This window comes from Eptatretus burgeri, chromosome 1 (genome assembly GCF_056783735.1).
Source record: "Eptatretus burgeri isolate ZD-2024b chromosome 1, Ebu_testis_v1, whole genome shotgun sequence".
Classification (NCBI taxonomy): domain Eukaryota; kingdom Metazoa; phylum Chordata; class Myxini; order Myxiniformes; family Myxinidae; genus Eptatretus; species Eptatretus burgeri.
The window spans coordinates 131,896,021-131,914,250 of record NC_140961.1 but is presented as its reverse complement, the minus strand read 5'-3'; the positions used below and the strand labels follow the sequence as shown (position 1 = coordinate 131,914,250).

The following is an 18,230-nucleotide window of genomic DNA, read 5'->3' as shown; positions in this document are numbered from 1 at the left end:
TCTGGCCTCATGTGGTGGGACATACAAGAGGTTATATGTATGATTCCTTAACTTAAACCCTAACTACTTATTACAACACACAACCCTCCTTATGGTGCACATTGAAACAGACAATTCTTAAAGTACGTTTCCCTACCTAATCACATCGAGATGGGCTAACTACTCATACACAGACCAAACTACTCCATACATGTCTATGTGTACTAAGGTAATCTCTCCCCCTTACAAACGTAATAATAATATATATGTATATGTATATGTATATATATATATATATATATATATATATATATATACACACACACACACACACACACACACACACACACACACACACACACACACACACACACACACACACACACACACACACACACACACACACACACACACACACACACACACACACACACACACACACACACACACACACACACGTTTCTGGATAATCAACCTTTTATTGCCATTAATTTCCATCTGAACCGATCCTGTAATCACATGCAGAGGTCGTGTTGAATATGATGAAAACATGATTTTGACAGTGGTTTCTATAAAACTCAGAAACATTTATTTATATGATGCATTTATCATACTTTTTCCATTACCATGTGCTAAGCCATTGCCAAGCTCTCGGCCTCGGTATTTCCCTCCCATAGAGGGAAGCAACACTTTTCACTTGGCCTTCTGTTGCACCTCATTTGGAATTGGGGATGGGGATGGGGAAGAGTGGGAGTGGGAGTGGGAGGTGGTTGTGGCGTGTGGTGTAGCAACACGTGCACGAACCTCCTGAAAACTGCTAACTTCTTTGTGAGCCGCGGCTGGGAGGGAACCTGTCGAAATAATGTGTTGGGGATTGAAGTTCCAAAGATCGTCGTTTTAATCTCTGCCTTTCATGATTTTCATCAGAGAAGGTTTATTCCGCTGAACTGAGCTGGAGGCTGAAGATTATAATTGATTTAAAAAATATTGTCATATTTTATGGGTAACATAATCTGCATCAAAGATATAGGCAAGCGCTAAAGGGAACAATACATGCAAACAAGGTCAGCTGGAATTGGGAAAGAATAAATTTGCAACTTCTGCTTCCCTCATCAAGACATGGAATGTCTAAGTAGAATGTCTAACCTCAGAGTTGAATGTATTGAAATTGATTATAGCCAAAGTTTCAAAAAAAAAAAATTAAAAAGACGCTGCTGTTGCTCTCACTTACAGTCCACCATGAAGTGTCTCTGGCATATCACCTCGAGGAGACAAATAATTAATTTGAGTTAAATCAGTCCACGCAAGAAAATCTGTTTCAGCCTTTGGGGCTTAGCAGTTGGACGTTTGAAATATTTTGAATTGTTATCTCAGACTCGTCGAGGATCTTGTCCATGTATTACACGTAGTACATTACATGGACATCATGAGCCGTTAGTGTACTTTTACCATCAAATCTCAGGACATTAGAAGACGATGGAGAAATTGACGATGGAGATTTGAACCAAGGATTCTCGCTCACATAATGAGTTATATGCTCTGGTGAGAACATGAAGGAGGACATGCATAAATTTGTGCAAATTTAATCAGATCATTTAACATCGATTTGTCGAGTGAGTGAATATTTGAATAGGACTTAATTCTGAATTTGGTTTGCTGGTTTCATCATCACTGTGAGTCGTTGTACTGGTTATGCAATGTCTCTGCAGAGTAGGACAGGACTATAGCATTTGTGAAATGTAGTGGTGAGTGTGGGGAAGGCAGGTTCACACAATAATGTGTTGACCACTCAGCAGGATTTGATGAAGCAGAAACAGGGCTGGGAGTCAACCGTCTGACCAAAACGTGACGTCATCTGTGAGACAAGTTGGGGAAAGATATGTCAGATACATTCACAAAATGCAAAATTACTCAAAACCATTCAGTGACGACCAGCCCTGGATGTACAGCGCCATCTTCCGATAAAAGACACTTACTTATGCTTCTCACTCCAGTTGCTCTAACTAGAAATTTCTTTGAGATGTACAACATTGTATGAAAGGCTAACGTTTAATGAAAGGAGATGAAGAAAATTGTAAAGAAGGGTAAAGTTTAATAAATGAGATGTACAGCAATGTACAGAAGGGTGAGGTGTAATGAAATGATGTACTATATTGTACAGAAGGGTAAGGTTTAATGAAACGAGATTTTTCTGTATTTTTAAGGTTGTCTCTGATTTATTTATTTTTGTCCCATCAAATTCCGAGTGTATATATCTCGATATATTTTAAGGGTTGTCTAACTATTCAAATTCTGAGTGTCTGTGTGGATGTATTTTTAAGGGTTGTCTCATTTTTTTCCAAAATTCCGAGTGTATATGTGCGTGTATTTTTATCGGTTAATCAATTTTTCCCAAATTCCGAGTGTATATGTGCATGTATTTTTATCGGTTTATCAATTTTTCCCAAATTCAAAGTGTATATCTGTATGTATATTTCAGAGTTGTTGGTCAATTTTTCACAAATTCAAAGTGTATATCTACGTGTTTTTAAAGGTTGTCTATCAAGTTTTCGCAAATTCCGAGTGTTTATCTGGATGTATTTTTCAAGGCTGTCTCAATTTTTCCAAAATTCAAAGTTTATATATGTATGTATATTTCAGGGTTGTTGATCAATTCCTCCCAAATTCTATTTGCATATCTACGTGTTTCGAAATGTTGTCTATCAAGTTTCCCTAAATTCTGTTTGTATATTTCAGGGGTTTATCAATTTTTTTTTCCCAAATTCCAATTGTATATCTGTGTATTTTTAGACTATCATTTTTTTTCCAAATTCTGAGTGTATATTGTCGCGATCCCGCTGATTAATATCTTCCAGCACGGAATACTGACATTAATGTCCGAGCTTCAAGCAGTCCACGTGTGGACAAAGAGAACAACAAAACACACCACTGTGTTTCGAATCGGCCTCTCGGGGTAGGCACGATATTTTATTGGCTCGATCTCAAAAATGGCTGGTAACAGAATTTAATACACAGCACAAAAACCCTGCCAAAACTCTTGGCAACAATAGAGTTCCAAAAACAGGTTGTACAACTCACAGCAACGCTCGACGATAGCCGGGAAGAACAATCACACTCATCCTGATTTAACTCATTCCTTTCGACGGGGCTATCAACGATCAGCGCGACTGTGCTGTCGAGAGTCTTAAAAATCACTTGAAAATCGCTTTTAAAACATGCGATTCGGAGCGCTCGATATATTTTTCCACTCGCGATCTTAGAGCCACGTCTGTCGCCAACAATGGTACCCTGGCTCTGACATGGCCCACCCACCACATGCCGACCAGCCAACCAATCCCTGGGAGCCTGCAAAAAGGTCACGTGACGTTGTGGGCAGGACACTAAATTTGGTGAGAACTTGGTTTTTCTCACAGTCCTCCCCACTTAAAGTAAAACCCGTCGGATAGACGGCGTTTTGAAACCAGTTATTGTACTAATTGCAAATTGCAGGGCAATATGATGGCAGTGATCGTTAACATTCTTGTACAATAAACAATGTTCATCCACAACGCAATATTAAACACACTACACCACAGTAATATCTACCCCCCATATTTACCCATCACCCGCACCACAATAGAGACAAAGGGAACTAAACTTAAGTTGGGGAAAGCGTTTACAGCAGGGAAAACTTCAACTTTGGAGCTCCTTGTTTACTAGATGGTGACTAAAGAGGTCAGCTAGTCTGTTCTCCACTCCTTTCATGTGTTTGACTGTGAAGTCGTATTCTGAGAGGAGAAGTGCCCAGCGCAGAATACGCTGGTTGGAGGTTTTGGCTTGGCTGAGCCAACCGAGGGGGTGGTGGTCGCTGTAGATGGTGATGGGTCCATGGCCAATGTAGACAGCGAATACCTGGATTGCCGCCATGAGAGTGAGGAGCTCCTTCTCCACAGTACTGTAGTTCCGCTCCCTGGGCAACAGCTTGCGAGAGTAGTAGATGACCAGTGGGACAGCTAGCGCAATAGCGCTTGATGTCTCGCGACATGGCGGGCCGTATGAACTGATGCTTGACCTTGGCTAAGGTCTTGGCTGCTCCGACATGACCCGAGGAAATATTGTCATGGGCCAATTGCATGACTGACTGACGATGCCTCCCCGGTACGACAACTTGGTGTCAGACCTTCCACGTCTGGGTGGAGGACATGTTCTTGGGGGAATATTTATGCATCAGCACACCTGCACCATTCACATAGTAGCCTGTTCGTCCAGGCTCGGAGTCTTATCCCATTTCCCAGAGGGTGGCAAGGGTGGGATCGAAGTGCTGATCCTCCACTAGACTGGTTACTGCAGACAATGCGGGAGGGACCTCAGGCACAGAACTGGGGTTGCTAACCGCCTTGGAGGACTGATCCTCCTCACCGGATTCGCCGACCGGCGAACAAGTAGCTGGGGTCCCCGTGTCACAGACGGGAACGGTCCCAGCAGAGCCCGTCTCCTGAGGTTGGCCTGATTGGAGGCTCGGGTGGACTTCAGTCGAAGCAACCTCACCGTCGGAGGCTGGAGTCGAGGCGCGAGGCTCCTCGGACCAGAGTGAAGATATGTCTGACTCCGCCACTCTCTCTGTCTCTGTCTCTGTCAAAACACTAAGTCTAAAAGGAGGCTGGGTCGAAATATTTCAGCAATATCTTTCACCACATGGGACGGGGCAACTCACACAGGAAAGGCAAACAATATTGGGGTGATGCACGTAATTCGCACACAACGCTCTGTTGGGAAAATACGATACGAAATACCCAATATCACCACCGCACATCAAATTGCCAATGAGAAAATACAACGTACAAATAACTCACGTTTTTAAAAAAAATTTTGTTGGCCGATGACTGGCGTAAACACAAGATAGCGTCCTATGGTGAGAAAATCCCTCCAAGATGGCGTCTGCTGGTGAGAAGGTTCCTCCAAGATGGCGTCTGCTGGTGAGAAGGTTCCTCCAAGATGGCGTCTGCTGGTGAGAAGGTTCCTCCAAGATGGCGTCTGCTGGTGAGAAGGTTCCTCCAAGATGGCGTATGCTGGTGATGGAACGATGATCAGATGAAGGAAGAAGGCGGCCCACTGTGGAATTTCTGTCTCAGTTCGAATGTCTCTTACTTGAATGATCCCGGACGAGACCCCATTTGTCGTGATCCTGCTGATTAATATCTTCCAGCACGGAATACTAACATTAATGTCCGAGCTTCAAGCAGTCCACGTGTGGACAAAGAGAACAACAAAACACACCACTGTGTTTCGAATCGGCCTCGAGGGGTAGGCACGATATTTTATTGGATCAATCTCAAAAACGGCTGGTAACAGAATTGAATATACAGCACAAAAAACCTGCCAGAACTCTTGGCAACAATAGAGTTCCAAAAACAGTTGTACAACTCACAGCTCCGCTCGACGATAGTCGGGAATAATGATCACACACTTCCGGATTTAACTCATTCCGTTAGATGGAGCTATCAACGATCAGCGCGACGGTGCTGTCGAGAGTCTTAAAAATCACTTGAAAATCGCGTTTAAAACATGCGATTTGGAGTGCTCGATATATTTTTCCACTCGCGATCTTAGAGCCACGTCTGTCGCCAACAATGGCGCCCCGGCTCTCTCCGGCCCACCCACCACGTGCCGACCAGCCAACCAATCCCTGGGAGCTTGCAAAAAGGTCACGTGACGTTGTGGGCGGGACACTAAATTTGGTGAGAACATGGTTTTTCTCACAATATGTGCATGCATTTTTTTAGGCGTTTATCAATTTTTCCCAAATTCCAATTGTATATCTGTGTTTTTAAAGGTCGTTTATCAAGTTTTCTTTTTTTTCAAATTCTGAGTGTATATCTGGATGTACATTTAAAGGTTGTCTCGCAGTTTTTCCCAAATTCCGATTGTATATCTCCATATTTTTGATGGTTTATCAATTTTTCCCAAATTCAAAGTGTATAACTGTATATCTGTATGTATTTTTAAAGGTTGTTCATCAATTTTCCCCAAATTCGGAGTGTGCATCTGTATGTATATTTCAGGGTTGTTGATCAATTTTTCCCAAATTCCAATTGTATATCTGTGTTTTTAAAGGTCATTTATCAAGTTTTTTTTCTTCATATTGAGTGTATATCTGGATGTACATATAAAGGTTGTCTCGCAGTTTTTCCCAAATTCCGATTGTATATCTCCATATTTTTAATGGTTTATCAATTTTTCCCAAATTCAAAGTGTATAACTGTATATCTGTATGTATTTTTAAAGGTTGTTCATCAATTTTCCCCAAATTCGGAGTGTGCATCTGTATGTATATTTCAGGGTTGTTGATCAATTTTTGCCAAATTCCAATTGTAGATGTATGTGTTTTTAAATGTTGTCTATCAATATCCTGTTGGGGTCACAAAGTAATGTCCAAGCAGACAAATCCTCTCTGGAAATATTGACAAAGCAAAAGATAAATTCTTCTTTGTGATGACAAAACTTTCTTTGGCACTGCTGGTCAACTGAGTGATGCTTAACGGTTTGTAGTGGACTTGGGTTCATCTGCTTGTCTCGGTGGCATGAAGATCACCCTTTGGGGACTCACATGACTGACCAGTCTGACGTTACTCCATATGCACTTATCGGGACAACAAAGCCCACTTCAAATGTGAACACATCCGACTTTAACACCAATTCGTACCCTGCTGCGTTTTTTTTTTCAGCTTATCTGGAATTGGAAGTTCAGATAAGATATTGTCATTGTGTGCCATTCGTCGGTCTGTCTCCTATTTTGACCTCTCCAGTCAAACTATTGGGCCGATCCGGCTGAAATTTGGCAGTAAGGTTCCGCTCATGACTGGTAGTGTGGATTGCAAAGCTTGTTCTGGTCACTTAACTTTAAGTAGGTCAAAATGGCGTACTTAGTAAATTTCTTCAATAATCTTCTTGACCCAGCAGTTAGAATGCTCCCAAATTTGGGTGACATCAGGCCATGATAGGGACGTTAAATTGTGGAGGTCATGCCGATCACGTGACCGGAAGTGTATATGAAAATGGCCTACTTCGTCAATTTTTGGGAAAATCGCATAAATTCCTTCAAAAATCTTCTTCTCCAGACCCACCAGTCAGATTGCTACCAAGTTTTGGTGACATTATGCCTGGGTAGGGATGTTAAATTGTGGAGGTCATTCCGATCACGTTACTGGAATTGTCAAAATGGCCGACTTGGTCATTTTTGGAAAAAATCGTGTAAATTCCTTTAAAAAAATCTTTTTCTCCAGACCCACTAGTCAAAATGCTACCAAATGTGGGTTACAACATTAGCTAACTGAAAGTGTCAAAATGGCAGACTTGGTAATTTTTTTTGGAAAATTGCATAAATTCCTTCAAAAATCTTCTTCAGACCCAGCAGTCAGAATGCTCCTAAATGTGGGTCACAACATTAGGCCAGGGAAGGGATGTTAAATTGCGGAGGCCATGCCGATCACCTCACCGAAAGTGTCAAAATGGCGAGCTTAGTAAATTTTGGGGGAAATCATGTAAATTCCTTGAAAAATCTTCTCCGCACCCACCAGTCAGAATGCTTCCAAATGTGGGTTACAATATTAGGCCAGGGCCCAGATTAGCTGCAGGTCCAGTGGTCCTATTTTTTTTTATTTTTTTTTACCAAATTCTGAGTGTATATCTATTTGTATTTTAAAAGGTTGTCTCTCAATTTTTCCCAAATTCAAAGTGTCGATCTGGATGTATTTTAAAAGGTTGTCTATCAGTTTTTTCAAAATTTGGAGTGTTTATCTGGATGTATTTTTAAAGGTTGTTCATCAATATTCCCCAAATTCCAAATGTGTATCTGTTTGTAATTTTATTGGTCGTCCATCTATTTTTCTCAAATTCCAAGTGTGTATCTGGTATTTTAAAATGTTTATCGGTTTTTCCCAAATTCTGAGTGAATATGATCTGTATGTCCTTTTAAAAGTCATCAAGCTATTTTTCCCAAATTGCGAGTGTATATCTGTATATCTTTTTAAAGATCGTCAAGCTATTTCCCAAAATTCTGAGTGTATATGATCTGTATGTCCTTTTAAAAGTCATAAAGCTATTTTTTACCAAATTCCGAGTGTATATCTGTATATCTTTTTAAAGGTCATCAAACTATTTCCCCAAATTCTGAGTGTACGTCTGTATACCCTTTTAAAGGTCATGAATTTATTTCCCCAAATTCCAAGTGTATGTCTTTGTATTTTTCTTGGCTGTCTAATAATTTTCCCAAATTCCAAGTGTATGTATATCTTTGAAGAAATTTTTTTTGTGGGGGTCGAAAACACTTCCCTATACCGTCAAAGGAATGGGGTCGGGGATCATTCACTATTACTTTCCACATCGCTTCAAAGGCTTAGGCATGATCGAGCGACTATTTAAAAAAAAAATCCAAAAAAGATGTAACTTTTTTTTTGCGTAAAACACTCTCCAGCACTCACTGATGAACCTCTGAAACTTTGACGAGGGCATCTCTGAGAAAAACTGGTGACACCCACAGACAAACAGCTCTCTTTTTGTATAAATAGGTCGTCTATCATGTGGTTCTTGGCGTTTGTTTCCCATGTGATGGAGAAAATGACTTGGTGTCAACAACTGAGGAAATAAGTTTTTCCAATGACAGAATCGACAATATTGATAAGAGCAAATAAATATTGCATACTGCTCCCTTAAAGGTGGAATTGACAACATCATGTCTCGGTTTAAACGACTTTGCAATGGATTGTAGGAGTGCTTCTCGCAGAAGTCCTATTTGGGAGTAAAAATGTCAACTTGCATGCATCGAGGTGGAAGGAAGGGTTGCAGGGATTATGGAGGGAGAATCGCAAGTGTTCGTAATGAAACAAAACAGGTAGTTTGAGAGAAGAGAAACTGAAAGCAACTTAGTGGGTGAAGGGAGGGGGGGGGGCAAGGAGGGAAATGCCGGAACAATTGCGAAAAGGTGATTTTATATCCATAAAGGCAATATGTCAGCCGCTTCCATTTTTCACAGTTGCTCTCTGTGCTGCATGAGTCATCCTTCTCCTTCAGCATTTAAAGATGTCATCTATTATATATATATTTGAACCAATTTGTTCAGAAGGGAGTTTCCCTGACCTCAGAACCTGAGGCTGCTAAGTCAAGGACAATTCTGCAGCTTCACAGGTTGCGAGGCAACCGCAGATGCCAGTTGGCACAACTAGCTCAAGCAGGATCCTCGTGCCCAGCATTGCATGACCTTACCTGGTAAGCTAGTTATATCAACTGAGGAACCACGCTCTCAACGTCCCACCTGTATTTACTTATTAGGCACAGCCGAATGGAACCATAGGTGGGGGTGTTGGCTTTCTAGCGTAGCGAATCAGTGGGGTACAATGTCGTATATATTTTGTACGACGTACACAATATCGAACCAATGAAGGAAAAGACAACTGGGAAGGTTTGGAATAGTTCACCAATGGTTCAACGAGGCACGTATTTACAGGCAGTTATTTCCATGCAAATATTCAACCGGGCGTAGTGGCGTGCGCCTGTAATCCGGCTACTCAGAGGCTTGGGTTGGAGGATCGCTTGATGATGGGAGCTCTGTGCTGGGCCGTGCTATGAGAGGGTGTAGGGCAGCCTGGAATCATGGCGAAACCCAATCCTTATCCCTGTGTCATAAGAGGCGACCAGGGTTGCGTCAGGAAGGGCATCCAGCGTAAAACCTGTGCCAAATCAGTATGCGGATCATAACGGATGATCCGCTGTGGCGACCCCTAACGGGAGCAGCCGAAATAAGAACAACAACAACATTTCCATGCAAATATTCACAAGGCACATGCAGACATTAAAAACACAAGAAAAATCTTAAACCCTAGCAAAGAAGTTCCCCTTTCCCAATCTTAATTATCTAGGGAGATACGAGCACACCACACGCACTCTAGGAAAGTAGAGAGAAAGACAGAGTGAGAGAGAGATAAAGATCGGGGCTTGGTGTCGGCCCCTTGATCACCCCCATGCAAATAGGCAGGCTTGCGTCGGTCAGAAGTGAAGGGTATGGAAGGGAGGAGAGGAAGGGAAATGCAGTGCGTATGTCGGTGCAGTGTCGCGAATGTCATGTGTATGCGTTTCTGGAGCCATCGTGCTGCGTTCGCCCTCAGAACTCCTTTAGTCAGCCTGGTGTCAGCGCACTCATCACGGCAATAATTCATCACAGCCGGTTCGTCCAACAGCTCATAGTTTGTCCGATAGCCTGTGGCTCAGCAGGAAGGAAGTTTGTCAGATGGTGGCGGTTCGTTGTTCATCAGAGCGACCACAGACAGTTTGTTTGCTCACTCGGCTTTTATTGAGCTTGAAGTGCGGCATGGCAAAGGTACTTGAGGCACCCTCTTACCTGTGTGTTACGTTTCCATTGGCCCAGCGGGTCTGCTCCACAGTGTCCGTACCCCCAAGCAACGCCCTGAGAGCACATCATTCGTGTTTCCGACAGTAGTGTTGAACATGCAGGAACTGCCTCGCCTGATGACGGCAATGGGGCAGCACTTATGTCTGCTTCTGATGTGTGTCGGTGTAATTGTGATGTCTGTGGTTGTGGTGTGGAAAACTGTGGGGGGTGGGGAGTGGGATGGGAAAAAACACATTTGGAGGGATTAGGGACGCGAGGTACGGGAATGGATTAAACGAAGAGGGGGTTTACAGGGTTCGAGAGGTATAGGATGAAGGCTTTTCGGGAAGCATGGGGAATAGAGGTTGGGAAGTGAAGGGGTGAGGAATTGGGATGGATGTAAAGCTGAAGGAGGGATGGATGGAGGAGTCTTGAGGAAGTGAGGAATCACAACAGGGATGGAACATGCTATCGCTCACAATGCATTTTCCTCGTTCCTGATATGAGGGGAAGGTACCTGACAAAGCACATTTACTAATTAAATATATAACGAGAGAATCCCTTTGTGTTGAATGCTCCACTCGGGTCCATTTCCATAACCGCGACAATATTAAACAAATATAAAAGACATAAAATATCACAGCCCCCATTGTTTTAGTAATTTTTCTGTACAGAGTTAAAGGGCTAGCCCATATTTATGTACAACTGAAATGGCCACCAGTCTACCAGTCAGCCATCTTTGATCAGATCACAAAATATGGTGAGGTGCACGAGTATGCCATCGTGTACTGTGCTTGTGCCAAGTTTGAACAAAATTGGACCATGCATGTCAGAAATGGTTGGGGACACATTTAAGTACCAAAATGGCTGCCATTCGGCCATCTTGGATCTGATCTCAAAAAGAAACGGTGCGCATATGTAAGCCATCATCCTTTATCTGTGCGCCCAGTTTAAAAAATATCGGTAAATGCATGTCTGAGAAATGTTTGAGGACTTGTTCAACATCAGGGTTTTTTTTTTTTACTACTAAAATGACCACCAGTCGGCCATTTTGGATATGATCTCGAAACATAAATGACGGGCATATGTAAGCCATCGTAACTTATCTGTGTGTCAAGTTTGAACAACATCGGTAAATGCAAGCTCGAGAAATGGTTGAGGACGTGTTCGACACCGGGTTTTTTTTACAACTAAAATGGCCACCAGTCGGTGGCCGTCTTTGATTGCATCGCGAAACAAAAAGATGCGCATATGTATACCTTAATGTGTTGTCTTTGTGTCATGTATGAATAAAATCGGTCCATACATGTCCGAGATACGGTTGCGGACGCATGCGTGGACACGGAAATTGAGACCAAACCCATAAGCCCCTTTTTTGGATAAAGTCCAACGGGGGCTATAATAACATTGAGATTTTGGAGAAATTTTTCATACAAAATTCCAATTACTTTGGATCATAAAATACTCGAGCAAGGTTGGAATTCTGGTGTCGGCAATAAAGATAACCACCATCCAACCATGTGTCCAAAAGAGAGGGCACACTTGAAGGTGTCCAAAAGTGACTCGTGAGACTGATGGTATTCCTCCTGGGTGCAGTATGATGCATGTACACAATTTGGACGATTGTGTACTTTATATCCGCACTGTTACCAAGGATGGTGCAACAAAAAATAGCCATTTATATATTACGTACACATGAGACACAATTATTATTATTTTTAACCTCCCCCTTCTCCATCCCAGAAATTATTTTTTTGATGAACTCAGAGAATTAAAATCTTCATTGATGAGGAATTGTCATGTAATTTTTTATTTAAATGAACATCGTACAGGGCAAACTACCAACAGACAACTGCATTATCTGCCTCGAATCTCTCTCAGTCATCTGACTCCTCCAGGACACTTCCGAATTTCTTCCAGTTAATCGCTCCTGGTTAAACTCAAATTATCGGCTGATCGCACACCGACATTCCTCTTTTATCACATTTGTGGAACCACCTTCCTGAGGCAGTTCAATCCTCCATCCCCTCCGAGACTTCAAACAGGCGGTGTACTGCCATCTCATATCATTCCCCATCCCTACGAGTCATCTTTTCTACCCCCATTAACACTTCCTATCTTACTTGCAGGTTACTGCCCCCCCCCCACTCTTCTCTCGTTTCCTGTTACTTCATTCACTTGTTTGTTTTGTCTTACTGTGGCCTCACTTTCAGTACGTTTGCATGTTGCCCTCAGTCATCTCACACTTCCATGAGCCTCGATATTGTATAGAGAAAAACAGAAGCAGAAAAGAAGTGAAACGTTTTTGTTTAAATACTTCTGTTGTGAAACTGCAGTGAAAAAATTGGTGAAATGCATCTGTGCATGAAAGGACACCATTTGAAAGACCATATAAAATAAGGGGACACAAAACAGAACAAAGCATGAAGCTCTCACCAAAATTTTTGATGGTGAAAGGAATATTGTTGACTAAAATAACAACACGTTTTTTGTAACATTGAAGAATATCAACGTACAAGTTTGGACAACAGATTGAAAAAGCTGTACGCGCACAATGCCACACGGCTTCCTGTCCCTGTTCAACGGAAGTCATGTCCGTCTCTCGGGTTATTCAACGTGCAAAGCTAGAATTTCCTCAAACCAGTATCGGATCAATGTCTCGATCATGCGAGTTTGACCTGCGGAGGAAAGAACAAGCAAAATGCACAAAATGTTGATGTACAACCTGATATAGATTTATAACTTGAGTATAGCCGAATATAGATGTATAACCTGACCATCGAAGTATGCTTACCATCTGCAAGAAGCTGATGTTAGACTGTTCAATCTTTATTGAAGCATACTATCAAATAATAAGTTTATAGGAGTTCCACTTCAGGTTACATTTTTGATTTAGGATTGTTTAAAATGTCACATTGCCATTAGTATTTTGAGCCAGAAACAATGCTGTGAAAGTACAGTCAGTGAAAACACATTGCGACGTGGTGATGGTGTAACTCTACAAAACAACTTTTCAAATTATCAAGACCACACTAACGGATGAGGCGAAATGTTTCTCACCACGCGGATGTCTCTCAACACCCACGGTGTTGTAAAATGAATGGAAATTGCCATAGTGTTAAGATCGTTTGCTTTCGAAAACAGTGAGCTTTATTTTTTTTTTTAATCGAGGTTTAATTTTCAGGTTACCCGAGCAACATTTACTGGTGATGTCACTGCGCATTTATTTCTGCGCTATGTGTGGCACTAGCTCGGGAACTTGCCCAAACTGTCGATTAAAATTGGTGAAAGGACCTTTTGCCATTTAGCATTTCATCTCTTAAGGCCCAGTCACACCTTGACGTTTTAGCCAGCAATGGCAACGTATCAAAATGTATGTAAAACGCTGGCTTACGTTGAACTTTTGATGTTTTTTTTTTTTAAGATTCGGACGTATTCATAACGAGTTGGTCGTATGCATGACATATTAGTAATGGACACAGAACGTTTCGTTGCCTTATAGATAACTTATACCAACGAATGCTTAGCCTGTTGTCGGCGTTCACAACCTATGCCCAACGATAGTCGAACTTATGCATAGCGTGCTGCACGTATTGCCGACGATCACGTGGCATAGCCTATTAAAAGGCTGCCGCACAACGATTCAAATCATAACCGCTAGAGAAATGGAAGTGTCAACATCGCAGTCACACCTTGGCGATCTTGCCAGCGTATGCCGACCTCTGAAAAATGCATCTAAAATGCTGGCGCATGTCGAATACGGTATGGGTAAGTTTGGTATACGTGAATAGAACGCTAAAGTATGCTATCATACGTCGTAATAAGTGGAGTACGTCTTGTAATTTTAAACGTGTTAAAAATTTTACGACGTACTTGCTGTATGCCTCACACGTTCCGCATGCGATGGAAATAAGTTGTACACAGGATATGCGAACGTTGGCACACGTCGACAAAAGTTACTTGTAAGCTACTCATAAGTCAAAACACGTCGAGCTAATGTCTCGCGTACCCGAAAGTTATTTCTAACTTATGAGTAACGTGGTTTGAACCAATTCCTTACGTATTTCCAACGCACATTGACGTATGTAGACGTATTTGATTGACGTCTTCCGGACGACCAAAGAACTAAATGAACGTGTTTCTAACTTACAGCTACCGTATAATGGCGTATTGGTAGTGTTTAGGGGAATTGGTATATAAAAATGGGCTTCACACAGGAGGAACCCGTCAGTGTTCCAGACTCCATGGTTTTTTTTTTTCTTCGGTATGACGGTGATGTTGACACTTCGATTTCTAGTGCGGTTATGATTTAAATCGTTGAGTGGCAGGCTATTAATTATATTATAACCGCACTAGAAATCGAAGTGTCAACATCACCGTCATACCGAAGAAAAAAAAAACCATGGAGTCTGGAACACTGATGCTAAACATTACCTCGACGTGTTTCGACTTATGAGTAACTTACAAGTAACGTGTGTCGACGTGTGTCAACGATCGCGTAACGTGCCTACAACACGTTACTCATAGGTAAGAAATAAGTTTCGGGTACGCTAAACATAACCTCAACATGTTTCGACTTATGAGTAACTTACAAGTAACGTGTGTCAACGATCGCATAACGTACCTAAAACTTATGGCCAGCGTAGTGGAACTTGTGAGTCATACGATGGCATAAGTCGTAAAATTTCAAGCATGCTAAAATTTGAGGACAACCGAAAAGTACAACGATGAAAGCCAGCGTACTACAACATATGGCAGTGTTTTTCAACGTGCTCTCAATGTTTCCAAAACTTACCCATAACGTATTGGACGTGCGCCAACGTTTTAGACAAATTTTTCAAAAATCGGCATAAGCTGGCTAAAACGTCAAGGTGTGACTGGGCCTTTACTCTCAACTCACCATCGGGCAGGCAGGACTCCTGCTGGAACATCTCGAGCGCGTTTTCTTTTGCATGCATGTCCCCCAGCTTGACGAGTGCCTTCAGCCGAGCCAGCAGTGAAAGATCGGCGAGATTTAAGGAACCCGACTCCAGTGCCTCCAGTAAAGGCTTTAACACCTTCCACTGCTGCTCCATCTCGGCACACTCACGTTTACCTTCACCGTACAGGGCGAGGAACGTGCAAGCAATGAAACAATGAAGACGTGCAAAACCATACCACAAATGCACAAAGCTGAGAACATTCTGTATCCCAAGCTCAAACCGAGATGGTGATTCCACTGTCTTATACAGACACATGACAACCTCCAGATGAAAAAGCAATGGTATATGAATCATTATAACAATGTGACAATCTGTACAAAGGTGAGAAATGATAGACACACCATCTCGGGAGTATATCTCCCATGTGGCCTGCAAAAAGTCCAGCAACTCCAAAAACATCTCACTGGCACTGGTATGTTCTGTCGAGAGTGTAGAACTGTTTAAATCATCTCCAGATCCCTCAACCATGTTTGATCGCTCTCTCTCCCTTAGTGCAGGAACACATTGTACAGTATCTTTATTTTGCTCCGCACATGTCAGTGAAGCCCTCAACCGATCTCTGTGACGACGTTTCTTCAACTTGCGCCGCTGGTTTTTGGTCAGTTTAGGGTCGTGAGCAGACGCACGAGTGTCATCACTTTCGGAGCTGCCATTTGCACACAAGTCGCGTTTCAGCTTTGGCGTGGGCTTTACTTGGCTTGCTGAGTGTTCTGATGCACAGCGTTTCCTTTTACGTTGTCTATTCCGGTGCTTTTTAATGGGCACATGACCATCATCTAAGAAAAGAAAAGAGAACAGAATAATTACGTCACAATACAGCTTTCACATCACCTGCTTCTTTCGACAAAATAACGTCAAGAACACAAAAAGTGCATCACCAAAGGTAATGTCAACCCCCTTTACAGTATTGCTAACAATATCTCGGAATATTGCACATGCTTTCTGTTCTCATCAAGGCATGTGATGTATTAATCCAAATGATTCTTGAGGTTTGACAGAAACATCCCTTCAGCGGTGTTCTCAGTTGAAACATCAGGCGACTGAGTGCGATGTTTCACACACTATTCGGGAAAGGACCAACGCTGTTGCATATTGCGTCATCCTCGTATTCACCGTAGGATTATTGAGCAGCTGATGGTGTCAATAATGCCAACACAATAACATCAGTGGGAACACTTTGACCTTGAAGTGATACGACTTCTCTTGGCCTGATTGGGGTATTTCGGTCCAATGTAGGGCAAAGGCCTCTCTTAACATTGTCCACTCTCATATACTTTTTGCAAATCAGTGCTGCCGTACACCAAGGCATTCTTCAATTTGTCTCTCTGTCTAATCTTTAGATTTCCTCAGCTATTGTTATGACTTGGCCAAGGTCAATATATCACTGGATTGTTCATTTTACAGTGACCAATTCCAATCTTTCGCATTGTGATGAAATATTGATCACTAGGCTTCCATGCCGGCAGGTGGAAAGCCGATTGTTCTTGGTCGGATTATTACCCCACGCACGCGAAAAGAAAAGCGGGGTTAAGCAATCGGTTCACTTCTGTCTGTCTGTCCATCCATCTACAGATGTCAGTCTATGATCGAGGAACAACCTGATTTCAATTAAATGTCATAGTTTAAACATGAATCGGAAAACGAACCTGTAGTTTAGTAGTCCTTTGGTTCTGAATTCATCCTAATTGCGAATGCGCAGAGTAGCGAGATACTTTTTTTTTTTAGTCTGGCAGTCAATCAAAATTCTAAAATCCTCAATTTTCATCCTATTGACTTCAAATTTGAAGAGGATTTGCATATCGGGTCATTGAATTCAACCACCAACTATTTTTGAGGTCAACATGGGCCAGAATTTGTAAAATTATCAATTTTCATCTGATTGACTTGAAATTTGAACAGGATTTTCATATCAGGTCAATTAATTCAAGCACCAATTATTTTTAAGGTCAAAAGGTCAACATAGGCCTAATTTATAAAATTGAGAGATAGGGCTAAAACCTATAATTTTTTTATGTGTGTGTGTGTGTGTGTGTGTGTGTGTGTGTGTGTGTGTGTGTGTGTGTGTGTGTGTGTGTGTGTGTGTATATGTATATATGTGTATATATACATATATATATATATATATATATATATATACATATACATATACACATATATATATATACATATATATATATATATATATATATATATATATATGTAGTGTCCCAAAAAAATATACAACTTTTAAAATGCTTCGTTTGATCCTAAAAAAAAGCAGTAATTTTGTCACTAATGCTTCATTTCTTGTTGCAGAGACCCTGAAGTTTATTTTGATACCAAGCAAGCGTCAGAAAAATGCCAAGACTGACCGTACAACAACAGACGAAAATTGTTGAACTTTGGCACCAGACAAAAAGTGTCATACAGGTGCAACGTCTTTACTCGAGACATTTCGGTATCCACTTGCGCCATGCACCAAACTTTCAGACAATAAAGTGCACCATCGCAAAGTTTACCAATGTGGGAACCATCTGTGACCTTCAAAAGGGTCACAGTGGTCGGAAGAGGACAGGTCGTAGTGAAGAAAATGTGGAAATGGTGAGACAGGCGGTCGTTCAGAGTCCAAAAAAATTGATTCGACGACTTTCTGCCAAGACAAACATTCATAAGAGCACCATTCAGAGGATCCTTCGCCAAGACATTCATGCCTTTCCTACAAAATTCAAACGGAAACGGTGCTTACTGATCAACAGAAACGCAAACGACTAGACTTTGCAAATCGGTTCTCAGGAAAGTTGGAGGAAGATGCAGACTTCCTCAAAAAACTTCACATGATGGACGAATGCCATGCTCACTTGTCCTGGGAGGTAAACAAGCAAAACCTTCGGTACTGGGGAACTGAAAATCCTGGTAATGCATCAACT

The 18,230-nt window shown here is 41.8% G+C and overlaps 1 protein-coding gene across 4 annotated transcripts in view; it reads right to left on the bottom strand.

Moving 5' to 3' along the window:
- Nucleotides 1-438: 438 nt before the first annotated feature.
- ERICH1 (glutamate rich 1) overlaps nt 439-18,230 on the bottom strand; it is an 80,466-nt gene continuing 62,674 nt past the window's right edge. For 3 of the 4 annotated variants that reach the window (XM_085898532.1, XM_085898522.1, XM_085898549.1), the window contains exons 4-6: nt 15,666-16,100; nt 15,243-15,437; nt 12,126-13,020 (exon numbers count right to left, since the gene is read on the bottom strand). In XM_085898532.1, the coding sequence (XP_085754658.1) occupies nt 12,950-13,020; nt 15,243-15,437; nt 15,666-16,100 (701 nt within the window). In that variant the 3' untranslated portion in view covers nt 12,126-12,949. Of the gene's footprint in view, nt 1,835-12,125; nt 13,021-15,242; nt 15,438-15,665; nt 16,101-18,230 lie in introns of those variants that run through there. The other variant, XM_085898539.1, reaches the window with a different exon arrangement.